A 15,223-nucleotide genomic window follows, 5' to 3' on the forward strand; every position below is an offset into this window, starting at 1 on the left:
TGAACACCCTGGGGGCTGAGGTGAGACCAAAGGGCAGAAGTCTGAATTGTTGGGAATCTTATGCCTACAAGAAGTGCAGTACTTAAAACCAGTAGGTTTGTCGGACATCTTAGTTAGAGAAGGTAATGTGACCCTAGGAAAGAAAGGGGTTAGCAAGGCCAGAAAATAAAACAAGACATGTTGTTAGCTAAGAGAAAGGTGTGTAACCAAAGGGTTCAACACAAGCCAGAAAAATTATAAGATGGCACTTTTTTTTTTGAAAACCTAACAGAAAGGAAAAGTGAGTTGACTAGGAGTAAAAGAAAAATTACCAACAATGCTAGCAAAGGTTGGAAGAAAAAAATAAGGAAAGAGAAACCATAATGCCAGCGGCAGCTAAGGAGGGAGGAAAAGAGTGGATACTAAGTTTAACAGTAAAAGAAGAAAGTTTAAGCAGAAACTGTATGGAAAAAGTACAGTTGTGTACACTTACCATAAATGTAGATGTTTCTGCCTGCAGGTAAGCCCTCAGTCAGCCCAAATGCCAGTCTTGGGATTTCTGCGTCAGATGCTGTCGCCTCTTCCATGACGTCAGGTTGTCAGGGGTATAAAACATGCAGCCGACGCCATTACATCAGTTTTTCTTGCTCCAGATGTCAGGAGCCCACAAAATAGGAAGCAATCACATGGTGTGGAACACCTCCAGTAAAAAGTAAATATAATTTCCATAAGATATGGCCAAAAATGAGGATAGGTAGAAAGTATAGAAAATACAGGGGGCTGGAGGGAGGGTAACCAGGACTGCAACAGTGAATACACTTGGACTTCTACATTTATGGTAAGTGTACACAACTGTACTATGTTCTTCGTGTTTCACTGTTGCAGTCATCACACTTGGGTTGATTCCCAAACCTGAGGAAGTGTGGAGGCAGTCAAGAAATAGTAGGGCTGGGCTAGCAGGCCTTATGTGACTGCTGTGGCAAATCCAGCTCTGGATTTAGAAAAGACAGGTAAGTGGTAATGCTTGATGAAGGTGTGTACAGAACTCCAGGTTGCAGCTTCCAGGATGTCCCTGGTTGGAACTCCCCTAAGAAATGCTGTAGAGGTTGAGGTAGCCCTAGTGGAATGAGTTCTGATTCCCTGTGGGGAAGGTTTTCCAAGTGGGATGACTGCAACAGTGATGATGATCATGTGTCTTTCAGCTTTTCCCAGTTAGGGGTCGCCACAGCGGAACTCCGGTCCACTAATGATTGGTAGTTGATTTTTACGTGCCGAGTTACCAGCCCTGACGCACAACCTTCAACGAAGGTACGCCCATTCACGCATGTCTCCACGCAGAAGACGCTCTAGCTGACTGCAACAGTGAAACACGAAAAACATTAAGCCTTACATGCTTGAGACTGTGTAACCTCTGTCTTACCATACTGGTGGCATATGAGATCTGAGGAGTTGGGGATAGAATGGAGCATTATGGGTAGAGGGGAGAAGCTCGAGAATTGGAGACAAATTCTAGGGTATGAGGCCAAATCGGATCCAAGACCCATTTGTGAGGAAGAATGAAAAGGACACCATCAGAGCAAAGTGTTCTGCAGTCATCTACTGCATGTTACTCTCCTGCAGTGTCTTGGACAGCTTTCATCTCAAAGACAAGTTCCCAGAATCCAGCAATGAAAAGAGTACACAGGAAAAGGTCAGTCTTAGCAGGTCCTCAAAGAGCCACCTTAACAATGAATATAAATAACTGTACAACTTTAAAAACAACACTTAGAGGTAAGGGCCCGGAGGAAAAATTCCTGAGGACCAGTGTTACACTCCATGCCTAAAGTTGGTGAAGGTAGATCCCGAACTCTTAACAAAGCTTCCATTTTCTCAATTTTTGTACAACCTTTTGTTTAGTCTCTTCCTACATATCCTTAGCTGCCACACTAGAATTGTTTTACTACTAAATTATCTTAACTGCTAACTGCAAGGAGGAGGTGGTCATACCTTCCCACCAAATATTTCTCTCCATCAGCAGAGATAAAACACATTCTCAAAATGGCTACTACAGACTGTCTAGCTTGTCAGTTTCTGCTGTGTAATATTCTGTCTGATATGTACAAGCTTTTACACTGCTCATCACATGCTTATTATGCTGTCAGCTATGCTTGTTCTCTCCACCAGCCATAACAGCATGAAATAACGTGAGTTGAAGGACCCTGACCTAGTATATTTTCATATGAAGAGTTACTGGACCACATACAATGTGTATATGATGGGGACAGTAGACCACTATGCAACATCTATAACCATTTTTTGATACTGTTTTGAGAATCAAAGCACCGCTCCCCGCAGATTCATTTATTATTTGGTCATTTGTTTTTAAGGATTTTTGTTTCTCTGACAACACTTTTTAGGAATAACTACAATTTTTTCTTCCACTCCCATCCAGTTTTTTTTTCTAGAACTTTTCTAAGGCTCTCTCCCATTTTGTCAAAAACACCTCCCTTAAATTCAGTACCTACGTCTGACTGGTTTAAGAGTGTAATTAAATTTACTGCAAAACAGTGGTGATTACTTATTCCCAAATTGCTTTGAAGGGATCTGAGATCTCTCCTTTATGTCTTTGTGATGGCTGTGCTCTGAGATAGTGAGATAGTATAATATAGTGTTAGTCATGCAGCTGTGCTAGTACAAAATGCTAAACAAACATATCTCTCAACTGCCCATAATTTCAAAGGATGTCCAGAGTTTTGCCTCATATCTTTGGTTGGTTCCTCATAAAATTTGTGTTTTTTCTGGCAAACCACTGAGGACTGCAGTCACTAAACAATGAGGCATTTGAGTTTCAGAATTAAAATCCTTCAGAAAATGCATGTTAATGTAGAACCTGTTATTCTTAACATAAGAGCAATAATTAAAATCTGTCCCTGCCTGTGGGCCTTTGTTCCCCCATCATTTCTGAGTTTGTCCAGAATTCGTCTGCTAAGAGGTCAAGAAAATACCCAGCTTAAAATACGGGGAAAAAGGCATTCAGTACACATGTTCATTTATGACATAATATACAGCATTGTATTACATATGTCTACAAACCAGGTTAGACTGGATTACCTGTGTATGCTTTGTTGACTTGAAGGAACACTTCCTAGATTTGCAATGTTAAGCACTTTCTGAACTATACTCTGATGAGTTGTGCTCTGTGAAGTACCATTGATAACAGCAGTAACTTCATTCATACCACTCAGCTTTCCTGAAAGAATTTCAAGAAACAAAACAATTACAAATTCAAGAATGTACTGTGTTCTTTAAATACACGTTTTTTCTGAAAATGGCAAATATTCATCAATTTACACTTTCAGAAGCTAAAATCAAATTATTACATGATCCTCTAAGGATGTAATCCAACTGGATCACAATGACCTGCACCATTACTGCTGTGCTAAATGAAACAACAGTCCATTGATATCTATAAAAAACTTGTCATAGCTGACTGTAGCAAATGAAGCTACCGTCATCAGAACATAACAAACTACTGTAAAAGTGTCCAGAATACTCCCAAGTCATACACTAGTGTTGACCACATATACACGAGGGGACAGGGATAGAGTCCGTCTTTGGTCTTCCTGCTATGACTCTAAATCAAGTCCAGCTTTCATTCTTCCTTATAGTACTTATCAGGACACATTCTATTTATTGACATTTGTTGACTGGGAAAGTCCACTGGGCTTGGGACCCATTTTCAGTGGAGGCCCGGGGAGAAGAGATCTAAGTTACATGAAAATCATTACATGAATTAGTAAGGAAACAAATGTTTCTAACTTATAAAGACCTACTGACAAACACTTCACTGAAATAGTTTGTGCCTGCTGTAACCGCAGATAATCAAAGCCCTTCAGAAAAATGGTAGAAAGGTCTTTAATTAAGCACTTGCTGGATTAAGTAATATTTAGCAAGTTCTCCAATACGGTGGTTTTGCAGATCCCTACAATAAAGAGCAGCTGATACGACAGTTAAGTACTTGGATGATAAATGTGGTGCTGAGAATACTCCAACATTTCTTGATCCAATGTAGACTTAAAGGGACAATCCCAGAGTCTAAAATTCTGACTTAAAGAATCATGGTCTGATACCTCCCAGCTGTCACCACCCACTTACTATGTCACCATCAACCCTACTCCTAGTTTCAATTTACTTTATGCAGCCTGATTTCATTCCCGCTGGTGAATGCAATTAATATTTCAGTTCCTGATCATTAGGTAACAAAGTTATTACTTCTGTGTGTGTATTTGTGGTGGGGATGGTTAGGCAAGACTCAGTGTTTACTTTTTATAATCTCATCAAAAAGCTTATCTTAATTGTGCAGCTCTTTATTTATTCTGCATAGCGTAACTGCCAGCAGTATAGTCAAAAGATTATAGTTTAGTAAATTCATACTAAATCTTAGCAGTCTCTTGACTTATTTCCCTTGCTCTCTAGTAAAGCAATCTCAGAATTAGCATGTAAAACTATCACAGGTTGCCGTACTTTACAGCACTCACTGCGACAGTAAGATTTGGACTTCATTGTTTAAAATGAATCTACTGCTTAAGTCACGTGTTTTTTACAGCAGGCAGACAACCATCACACTTGGCTAGATACTATTCAGAGATAAAAAAAAACATATTAAAAAAAGAACACTGCTTCTACTCCTGTTTGAAACTTGCATCATTCTGATGTTTTCTACAGAGCAAGTGGCAAGCGTGCATGCCATCACAGCAATTAGCTAGCATTCAGAAATCTGCACAAAATAAAATCTGAAATGAGATGAACAGAAAATTCTGTTAACTAAAGTTTTAGCTTTGCACTGTTCATATGCTTTCCTGCAAAATAGTAGCAAATGAGATGATAAAATTGCTCAAAGGCTATTCTTTTTTCATGAGGATAGAAAGTACAGGTGAAACTAATGAATAAGGCAGTGAGAGAGCTGTTCTGAGTACAACTGCAATTTGAGATGGAATTTGACTAAGATCACTGAGACTTCCTGTAAGCACCACTCCCCCAACCCATCGCAGCCAAAGCTGGGACATGCTCAGAAAGCCAGACATAAAATGTAAACAAAGACCAAAGTCAAAACAAAAAATCCCTTTAAAGAACCCTTTGTGTGCATGGTGGATCAGCATGCAGAAATAAATATACTACATGTCCAACCTCCTTTGAGCAACACAGAAAGCACAGATTACACAGAAGCATCCATACTTTTCAATCTTGTGAGGAGTTTTAACTGCAGTGTAGAAAGTACAGTTGTGTACACTTACCATAAATGTAGATGTTCTAGTGTATTCACTGTTGCAGTCCTTAAAAAATGGGTTATCCAGTTCCCGGTATCCCACAGTCGGCCAGAATACCAAAGTCCTTGGTGTATGACGTCAGCTGCCTTCAATTTAGGCCTGACGTCAGGGTTCAAAAAAGTCAGCCAACGCCATTTCCTCTGTTTTTCTTGACTAAAGTGTCAGGAGCCCCCCAAAAAAGGTTTGATCAGGAAAAGAAAATCCAGTCTGTGCCCTAGGAAAAAAAGGGGGAATGGAAGGGGAGGGACCAGGACTGCAACAGTGAATACACTCAAACATCTACATTTATGGTAAGTGTACACAACAGTACTATGTTCGTGTTTCACTGTTGCAGTCCTTACAAAATGGGTTGATTCCCAAAGCCCAGGAAAAAAACAAAAGAGAGGAGGAACACCCACTGTTTAAGGGTTGGTAAGGATGCCCTGCAACACTGCAGTGGCAAAACCAGCCCTGGACCTAGAAAACAAGGGTAAATTGTAATGTTTAGTGAAAGTGTGGACAGAAGTCCATGTAGCTGCTTCCAGTATGTCCCTAGTAAGTACACCTCTTAAAAAAGCTGCCGAGGTAGAGGCTGCCATAGTAGAATGGGTCCTAATACTCTGAGGAGGAACCTTGCCATGCTGTAAGCAACAAAAGTGAACACAATGAGCAATCCACTTACAAATGGTCTGTTTAGAAATAGCTTTGCCCTGAGCTCCAGGAGCAAAACTGATCAACAATTGATCCGACTTTCGAAAAGATTTAGTCCTGTCCAGGTAAAATCTAAGCTGTCTATGCACATCCAGGGAATGCAGTAACCTTTCCCCTTTATTCTGAGGATTAGGAAAGAAGGTAGAAAGGTGGACAGACTGGTTAAGAGTCAGGCTAGAAACCACCTTAGGAATAAAGGAGGGATTAGTTCTAAGAGAAACCTGATCCACATGGAGGATGATAAAAGGCTCTTCTGCCATTAAGGCCTGCAGGTCAGACACTCTTCTAGCTGAAATAATAGCCAAAAGAAAGGCAGTTTTCCAAGAGAGAAACTTCAGGTCTGCTGAGGCAGCTGGTTCAAAAGGAGGCAGAATAAGTTTCTCAAGTACAAAACTGAGATCCCAAGCAGAAGTAGGTGTCCTTCTGGGAGGCTTTAAATTGCTAGCTCCCCTGGGGAACTGTTTCATCAAGGAATGACAGAAAAAGAGATGCTCAAAGGAGCAATGAGCAGAAATAGCTGAAGCATGAATCTTGATAGAAGAAAAGGAAAGTCCACCATTAAGCAAGCCTGCCAGATGGTCAAGAATAAGAAGAAGAGTATGTTGAGAAGGGTCTTCCCCTCTAGTCTGCATCCAAATGGAGAATCTTTTCCACTTATCTGTGTACGATTTCCTACTGCTAGGCCTCCTGGCCTCATGAAGGACCTCAACCACTTGTTGGGAAAGGTTCAAATTATGAGCCAACCTGCCAAATGCAGTCTGAAGATGAGGATGCAGAAATTTTCCCCCCTCCTGAATCAAAAGATGAGGTATCAGAGGAAGATGCCAAGGCTGAGAATGAGAGAAACTGTGAAGTAGTGGATACCAATGTTGTCTGCGCCAGGCTGGAGCTATAATGATGGCCCTTGGTTTTTTGTCCCTTATCTTTAACAGCACTCTGGGAAGAAGAGGCAGAGGAGGGAATGCATAGATTAAGAGCGGTGTCCAGGGGAAGGACAGAGCATCCACGGTCCAAGCTTTGTTGTGATGATCCCTGGTGCAAAAGGTTGGAAGAAGGTGGTTGGTTGGAGATGAGAAGAGATCCACCTGGAGAATGCCCCAATGCTGAATGATGCGATAGAAGATGGTCTTGTTTAGTTGCCACTCTTAAGGATCCAGAACCTGCCTGCTCAACCAGGCTGCCAAGGTGTTGAGCCTTCCTGGAAGAAACTGAGTTGTCAGATGAATGCCAATGGAAACTGCTATGGACCATAGTACCATGCTTTGTCTACATAGGGGGTAAGAGTGCATCCCTCCCTGCTTGTTGATGTACAACATGATTGTGGTGTTGTCTGTCCAGACCAGAAGAGTACCAGGAAAAAGAAGATGTTTGAAAGCCATTAAGGCCTGCTGGACTGCCATCAATTCCTTCAGATTTATGTGAAAATGAACCTGTTGAGAGGTCCAAGTCCCCTGAATGCATCTGCCTTCTAGATGTGTTCCCCAAGTCTAGTCCGAGGCATCTGTGGTGAGAGTCTGGCTGGCAGGAGGTGGACAAAAAAGGCAGGCCTTTGTTCTGTGCACAGGCCGTCACCCACCAAATGAACTCCGTCTGCAGGCAGGGAATCAGAGGAAGTATCAAGTCTAAATCCTGAGTGTGTTGATACCAAAGGTTTTTGAGGTACCATTGTATTTTCCTCATATGCAGTCTAGCATATGGAATCATTAGAATACATGAGGCCATGAATCCCAGGGCTTGCAGGAATTACCTTGCAGAGAGCTTCGTCATGCTTGTCAAATTTTTGAAGTAATTTGAAAGATCCATTTGTTTCTCTTGAGGGAGGAATACCATCTGGGCAGCTGTGTTCAGGCTCGCTCCCAGGAATATAGTCACCCTGGTGGATAGCAATTTTGACTTCTTTTCGTTGATGGTGTAGCCCAAAGATGTGAGAAGGTTCTTTACAAAGTCCAAATCTTTTAGAAGTTGCTCTGGAGAGTTTGTGTGAATAAGACAATCATCCAAGTAAGGGTATATTTGAATGTTTCTTTGCCTGCAAAAAGCAATGACTGGAGCCAGGCATTTGGTAAAAACTCTGGGAGCAGTAGATGAGCCAAAGGGCAGTGCAGAGAACTGGAAGTGTCTGTTCCCCACCCTGAAGTGAAGGAACTGCCTGCAGCTTTCCCTTATTGGGATGTGTAGATACGCTTCTTTGAAATCCAAAGTCACCTGTCAGGAATCCTTGGCCAGCATTGGCAGCAACTGCTGAAGAGTGAGCATTTTCAATTTGGGAATCGCCAGTAAAGTGTTTAGAATGGACAAATCCAAAATAGGGCGCCAGGTGCCCCCTTTTTTGGGGACCAGGAAAAGTCTTGAGTAGAAACCCTGGCCTATTTGTAGTGCAGGAACTGGCTCTATTGCTCCCAGGATTAGTAAAGAATAAGCTTGTTTTTCTGCTGCTGCCCTTTGATTTGGAGGGATATCTGGGTATCCCTGGTGGACAGGGAAGGTGTGAAAGGAGAACTTGTAGCCCTGGGATACTATTTTGAGCACCCATTTGTCATCTGTGATGGTGAACCAGACATTTGCAAAAATGGCTAACCTTCCCCCCAAATAAAACCCTGGGACTGCAGAGGCAGGCAGGGGAAGGCCGGAGTCATTGGGAATGCTTGCTTTGGGAAGTTTGCTTAGAACTCCCCGATTTTGAAGAGGAAGCCTGCCAGTGCTTAGCCTTGAGGGGTGGAAGTCGATCCCCTAGAAGACCTGTAACCCCTAGGCCTAGTGCGACTCGGTTTATTAGGGCCAGGAAAAGTCCAATTCTTAGAAGGGTAATGTCTACTAAAACGAGAAGGCTGAACTTGCAGAAAGTCCTTAACAGTTTGCATAGATTTGGCCTTATCCTCCAACTTTTTCAACACCTCTTCTGCTTTGCTACCAAAAAGATTGCCCTTGTGCAAAGGCACATCCAGCAATTTAGATTTGACAGGTTCAGAAAGGGGCTGTTCCCTGAGCCAAGCATGTCTTTCAATGACAGAACCAGTGGCTGCTGCCCTGCAAGAAGCCTCCAAAGTGTCGAAAGCACAATGTAGAGAATGTTTAGTGACAAGAGTGGCATAATTCAATAAATCATGCATGTCCTTACTCTCAATCAGGGAAGGAACACCAGCAATTCTAGCCTTAATAGCCTCCAAAGTATGCTGCTGATACTTAAGCATATGAAAAAGACAACAGACCTAATAGCCAGGATGGAAGATGTATAAACCTTTTTACCCCATCTATCCAAGGCCCTAGATTCCCTGTCAGAAGGAATAGGAATTTTAGCAACTGTGGCTTTAACACCCTTAGGGCCCTGAGAAATAATTTCTGGATCAGCAGTAGGATTCTTGAAAAGGAACCAATGAGAATCAGGAACTCTGTAATACCTGTCAGGCTTTCTGGCAGCAGGAGAAACAGAATTAGGAGTCAAAGAATTCTCCATGAAAACATCATCAACAACTTCCAAAACCGGAGGGACAGCCAAAGGCTTATGCTGTGGCAAGCCCAAGAATTCCCTAATCCGTTTCTTAGACTGACGGTAGTCCTGACTTTCCCATTGGAAATCCTCCCTAAGAGTATTCAGAGTATCTCCAAAAGAAAAATCTTCTGGAGGGGAGGCAGAAGGGATGGAGTCTTCTGCATCAGAATCCTTAAACCAGAAAAAAAGTGGAGAGTTTCCCTCTTCATCAGCAGAGTTGCTGTAAACCACAGAGTCTGAGGCAGAGAAAGCTTCTGGGGACAATTCCCTAATCCTTTTAGAAGGAGGTGGCTGAAAGCCCTTGATAAAGGTCAAGAGATCACTAGCCATTTTAACCATTTGAGCCTGAGGCATTTGAGGGGAGGCCGGCGCCAACTTTGGAGTAGAGTTTTGGCTGGTTGGCCTACTAGAAAGCCGGAGGGACTCAGGAAGCCTAGCCACCACCGAAGTCTGAATTAAGGTAGTCGGTCTGGATCTGGTCTCCGGGCAGAGAAAAGAGGCCTCAGAAGCTGGCGCCTGCTTAGCGGCTCCAGATCCATTGGTGGCGGCGACTGGCAGAGGGTCAGATGAAGAAGTGGAAGCCTGTGGTATGGAGGACTCAGAAAAGGTCTCCACAGATGCCTGCTGCTGAATCTCCACAGACTGCAGGGGCAGAGAAAGTGTGGCCTCACTGAATACTGCTGGGCTGACAACCAACTTAACAAGGACGTCGTCAGCTAATTTGACCTTAAGCCTGTCACGGGTCCTTATTCTTGCTCTTCTTAGGAAGATCTGAAGTCGGGAGACCAGACGACACCATTCCGACGAACTTAGGCCAAACTCTGAAATGCTTTAACAAGATCCTAGTGCTACAGTGTATGGTACGTGGGTTGAAAGAAGCACAGAAAACACAATTAGGGACATTGTGCTCAAGGCCCAAACAAGTAATACAATAAGAGTGAAAATCCCGGTGCGGAATCTGTTTTCCACAAACAAGACAGTTATTAACTTTCTCTGACATTCGTTAAAGCAAGAAAAGAGGGTCCCCAACAGGGTACTTATCTGAAGAAGTCTTCAACTAAGCAGTCGGAATACAAAAAGAAGGTACTCTGCCAACCGGCACTCGTGCAAAATGCTTCTGCTTCGAGTCCGGCGGCAAGAAAGACTGAGGAAATGGCGTCAGCTGCCTTCTTTTGTACCTGATGTCAGGCCTAAACTGAAGGCAGCCGACATCATATACCAAGGACTTTGGTATTCTGGCCGACTGTGGGCTACCAGGAGCTGGATAACCCATTTTGTAAGGACTACAACAGTGAAGCACGATGAACATCATGCCTAAGGTCAACAGCTGTTTGGTGGACTGGGAAAAACTGTGAATAAAATCTATTCTTAGATGTTTGGTTACACAATCTATTTCATCTTTGCTCAGAAGGGCTAAAATCTCTCATCACAACCTTACCAGCTGATCATGACAGTAAGAGAATCTTGAGAAATGGGTGGGAATCGGACAGCTTGGGAATGTGCCCCTGCTACAGCAGACACAGCATTTGTGTATCTCATGTAATGGTTCTCCTGGGTTACTGAGAGAGAACAGACCCTGCCCTATCAGTTTCAAATGTGTTATTGTGCACATTATCAAATAAGTGAACAATACCGCTGTGCCTGGTTCTGTACGTCTCAATGCTAAGCTTATAGTCTTCTGGCCTTAAGGAAGCTGGACTGGCATAACCCCAAGTTGATGCTTCCTACGTCTCACATGCAGATTATGTTGTTTTATTTATTTGGACTTGTGTTTAAATTACTGACTGACTTATGAATGTAAGATGAAGCTTATTGCATAATTGTTTGGTACTGTTCAATGTACTTATCACTTTTTTGTCTTTCTATTACTGATAGTAAATGTTTATCAAAAGTTTACCAGATATAGTGTTAGCTCCAACCTTGCAGTTCTGCCTTCTAAGCAGACCTCTGAATGCAAACGGGATCAAACACTGCATTACAAAACAGACAGAGAGCACTTCTTGGTAACCTATAAGAAGTAGAACATAGTGATAGTTCCTGAAGCCTTTTGGAACAGTTTCATGCCATACCAGTGCTTCATCAGGCATTAAAAGGTTTCGTTCACATACAATACTCATTAAACAACAAATTATTGCAGTCATGTTATAAAACATCTAAAAAAAATCCATCTAAAATGTTTTGTTTAAGAATAGTTAACACTGCAAACTTAAATCTGTGGGCAACACCTTTGACCCTAGAATACATGAATGGGATGACATATCCTTTCATTTAATTTTCTATTAGCTTTACCAATACAGAAGGCTGGACATTCCTCTTAGACAAAATATTACAAAAGGTGCCACTGATTCTTTAATAAAGAGGGAAGAGTAGAGACAGATTTGCATCTTTAGAGCGGACCACACCACCGGTTTAAATGACACTGTGTCAATTAAATTGGTTTTGAAATGCAAATATTTGCAATGAAATTGTATTTTTATTGGGTGTTTTATAACATGTGATTACGACTATTTGTTATTTAATGAGTTCTGTTTGTAAAAGAAACCCTTTAATGCCTGATGAAGAACGGTATAGTGTGAAAACAAGAAGTTATGTACTCACCATAACGTTCGATGTATGTAGTCCATCTCGCCTCACATTCTTACCTGTGGGTTCGGAGCCGAATGTCGGCTCCGACTCGGCCATACTTTTTAGCTCGAAGTCTTTCTATTGGCTGGGCTAAGATGGTATCCTATGCTGCACTGCTCTCTATCCCCAGATCTAGTTTGCTGCGAGCACCAGCATTCATTCTCCATGCATAACACCACCTAAGGAAAGGAAAAACAAACCAAGAATGAAGGGAACTCTGAAACCAGGCCTAACCTCCAGATCCTCCAGGACGGAGAAGGAGGGGGGGGGTAAGTAAGAATGTGAGGCGAGATGGACTACATACATCGAACGTTATGGTGAGTACATAACTTCTTGATGTTATGTAGTCCAATCTCGCCTACATTCTTACCCGTGGGACAGCGTCCCCAGCACCTAAATCCTGGGAGGCTCAGTGGAAAATACTCCTGAGCACTGTGGAACCAAAGGAAGACCTGCACCTAGATAGCACATCTAACTTTTAATGAGTAACAAAGGTGTGAGGAGATGCCCAAGTAGCCGCAGCACAAATATCATCCATAGACAATCTGGCCTGAAAAGCTGTAGATGTAAATACAGACCGGGTAGAGTGAGCCTTCACCCGGAACGGTAAATCTTTTCCCCCTGAGGTATAAATGAAGGGGTCTATATTATATCATCGAACGCTTAAAAAAGCGAACGCTGATTGATCGACCTAATTTAAGCGAAATCTTACAATCTCGAACTGTCAGATCAGCGATTTTTTTCCCAGGGAAAAAAAAAATCGCTGATCCAAAACACAAACACAACACAAGCACACCAAACAAACAGAAATCCACACACATACACTTAAAATCTGATACCTAACCCTACACTAAACTATGCACACACCACTAACTACCCACTTACCTTAACCCAAACCCTAACCCTAAGGTCCGTCACTATCGCCCACTCACCTCACCCGCTCCCTAACCCTAACTCACTTAAATCCACCCTAACTCTCATGTCCACTCAATCGCACACACACCTAACCCGAGCCCTAACCCTAACTCACCTAAATCACCCTAACACTCACATCCACACAATCGCACACTTACCTGAATCCGACTGGTAACTTTCCAACATAACACTGAAAATACCGAAGCAACAGAAAAGGACAACCGAATTCTTTTCCTATGAAAAAATTCAAGTTTCTGCTGCTTCGATACTTTGCAGTTTCGCGAAAATAAGTTCGATCAATCAGCGTTCGCTTTTTTAAGCATTCGAGGATATAATATAGACCCTAAATGAAAGAAATACAACTGGAAATCCACCTGGACAATGTGACTTTGGAAACAGGAGACCCAATTCTGTTTTCCGAAAATGAAACAAACAACTGATCAGATTTTCTGAGGTCTTTCGTTCTGTGCAAATAAAAACGTAATTGTCTGTCCACATCCAATTGATGAAATTTGACTTCTGCCTTGTTTGAGAACTGAGGAAAAAACACTGGCAATTCAATAGATTGGTTAAGGTTACTAACTGACGCTACTTTGGGAAGAAGGGAGGGGTTCGGTCTGAGAGAAACCCTGTCCTTATGAAAAATCAAATAAGGGGGTTTGATTGATAAAGCTTAAAGCTTCTGGCTGACGTGATGGCTACCAAAAAGACAGTCTTCCAAGTTAAGAATTTTAAATAGCAAGTGGTTGCAGGCTCAAAGGGGGGGGTGAAGTCAGACCTTGTAGAACAAAGTTTAAGTCCCAAGGCATAACAGGTTCCGAGACCGGAAAACGAAGTAACAAAGTGCCCTTCAGGAAAGCCTTACAGAGTCTATGTGCCATTAGACTAGGTTTGTCTGCGAAATGAAAGGTAGAAATCACTGCCAACTGGACTTTAATGGTTGCGGCCGCTGAACCCTGGTTAAAAAGCATAGACAGGAACTCCAATACAGACAAAATTGGAGCTGCGTAAGGGTCAATCTTTTTGGCATGTGACCAGATAGAAAACCTCTTCCATTTGCTGTAATAAATCTTCCTGGTTGAAGGCTTATGGAAGGAAGATAAAATATGAACCACCTCCGGTGAAAATTGGTGAAGCCTAACTAATGATGGAAGTGGAGTAGTCAGGCTGTCAACCGGAGGGTCCGAAGAGAGGGATGGAGCTGCCCTGACATGTGAGTCAGTAAGTCTGGTTGTGGGTCCGGAATCCAAGGAGCGTCCATGAGATAGGGATGGAGAAAGGGGAACCAAATTTGATGAGGCCAGTGTGGGGCAATCAGAATCATTTTGCTTCCCAAGGATTACGCTTTCTGAATAACCTTTGACAGCAAGGGAACCAGAGAGAAGGCATATAGTAGACCGGAGGGCCAACCGTGGACTAGAGCATCCCTGGGTGACCACCCCCCCCGAGGGGGGATCAGGGTGAAGTAGCTGCTGCATTTGGCATTGAAGGGGCTGGCAAAAAGGTTGCAGCAAGGCTGACCCCACCTGTGGAAGATCTGCTCTGCAACTTGACAGTTCAGGGAACACTCATAAGGCATCAGAATAGCTCTGCTTAGCCTGTCTGCGATCACACTGGACTTCCCTGGAATGTGCATTGCTACCAGAAAACGGTGGGAAGACACTGCCCACTGCCACACTCGCATGGCCTCTCTGCAAAGGGGATATGACTTGGTTCCTCCCTGCTTGTTCAGATACCACACCACTGACATATTGTCTGAGTGGATTGCAATAGTCCTGAGAGGAAGAAAACTCTGAAGTGCTTGCAACGCTAGTAGCACATCTCTCATCTCCAGGACATTGATATGCAGACGCATCTCGTGCTCTTGCCACGTGCCTTGGACTGTCCTGCCTAGATAATGCCCTCCCACCCCATCTGTGACGCATCCGTGGTCACAGTGGCAACCGGGGGCGCAGGAACTAAGGGCTTTCCCTCATTGAGGTTGTCGGTGCGAAGCCACCAACTGAGATCCTGTTTGCACCTGTCTGTGATTAGAATAGGGTGAGAAAGTGAAAGATGTTGAAGAGACCACTGGGCGAAGAGTAGCCACTGAAGAAGCCTCATATGTAACCTTGCCAGTGGGACTAACATAATCGTAGCAGCCATTGTCCCAAACAATTGGAGGACCCATCTTGCCTTCACTCTTCTCAGAGGGAGCAAGGCGTAAACCTGTTGTTGT

The 15,223-nt window shown here is 43.0% G+C and overlaps 1 protein-coding gene across 1 annotated transcript in view; it reads right to left on the minus strand.

Annotated features, from left to right (window-relative positions):
- AP3B1 (adaptor related protein complex 3 subunit beta 1) overlaps nucleotides 1-15,223 on the minus strand; it is a 2,578,902-nt gene that overhangs the window by 166,626 nt on the left and 2,397,053 nt on the right. The window contains exon 26 of the mRNA XM_044063704.1: nucleotides 3,070-3,208. Coding sequence (XP_043919639.1) covers nucleotides 3,070-3,208 — 139 coding nt within the window. The remainder of the gene's footprint in view (nucleotides 1-3,069; nucleotides 3,209-15,223) is intronic.

This window comes from Protopterus annectens, chromosome 2.part2 (assembly GCF_019279795.1).
Source record: "Protopterus annectens isolate FY-2018-M chromosome 2.part2, PAN1.0, whole genome shotgun sequence".
Classification (NCBI taxonomy): Eukaryota; Metazoa; Chordata; order Ceratodontiformes; family Protopteridae; genus Protopterus; species Protopterus annectens.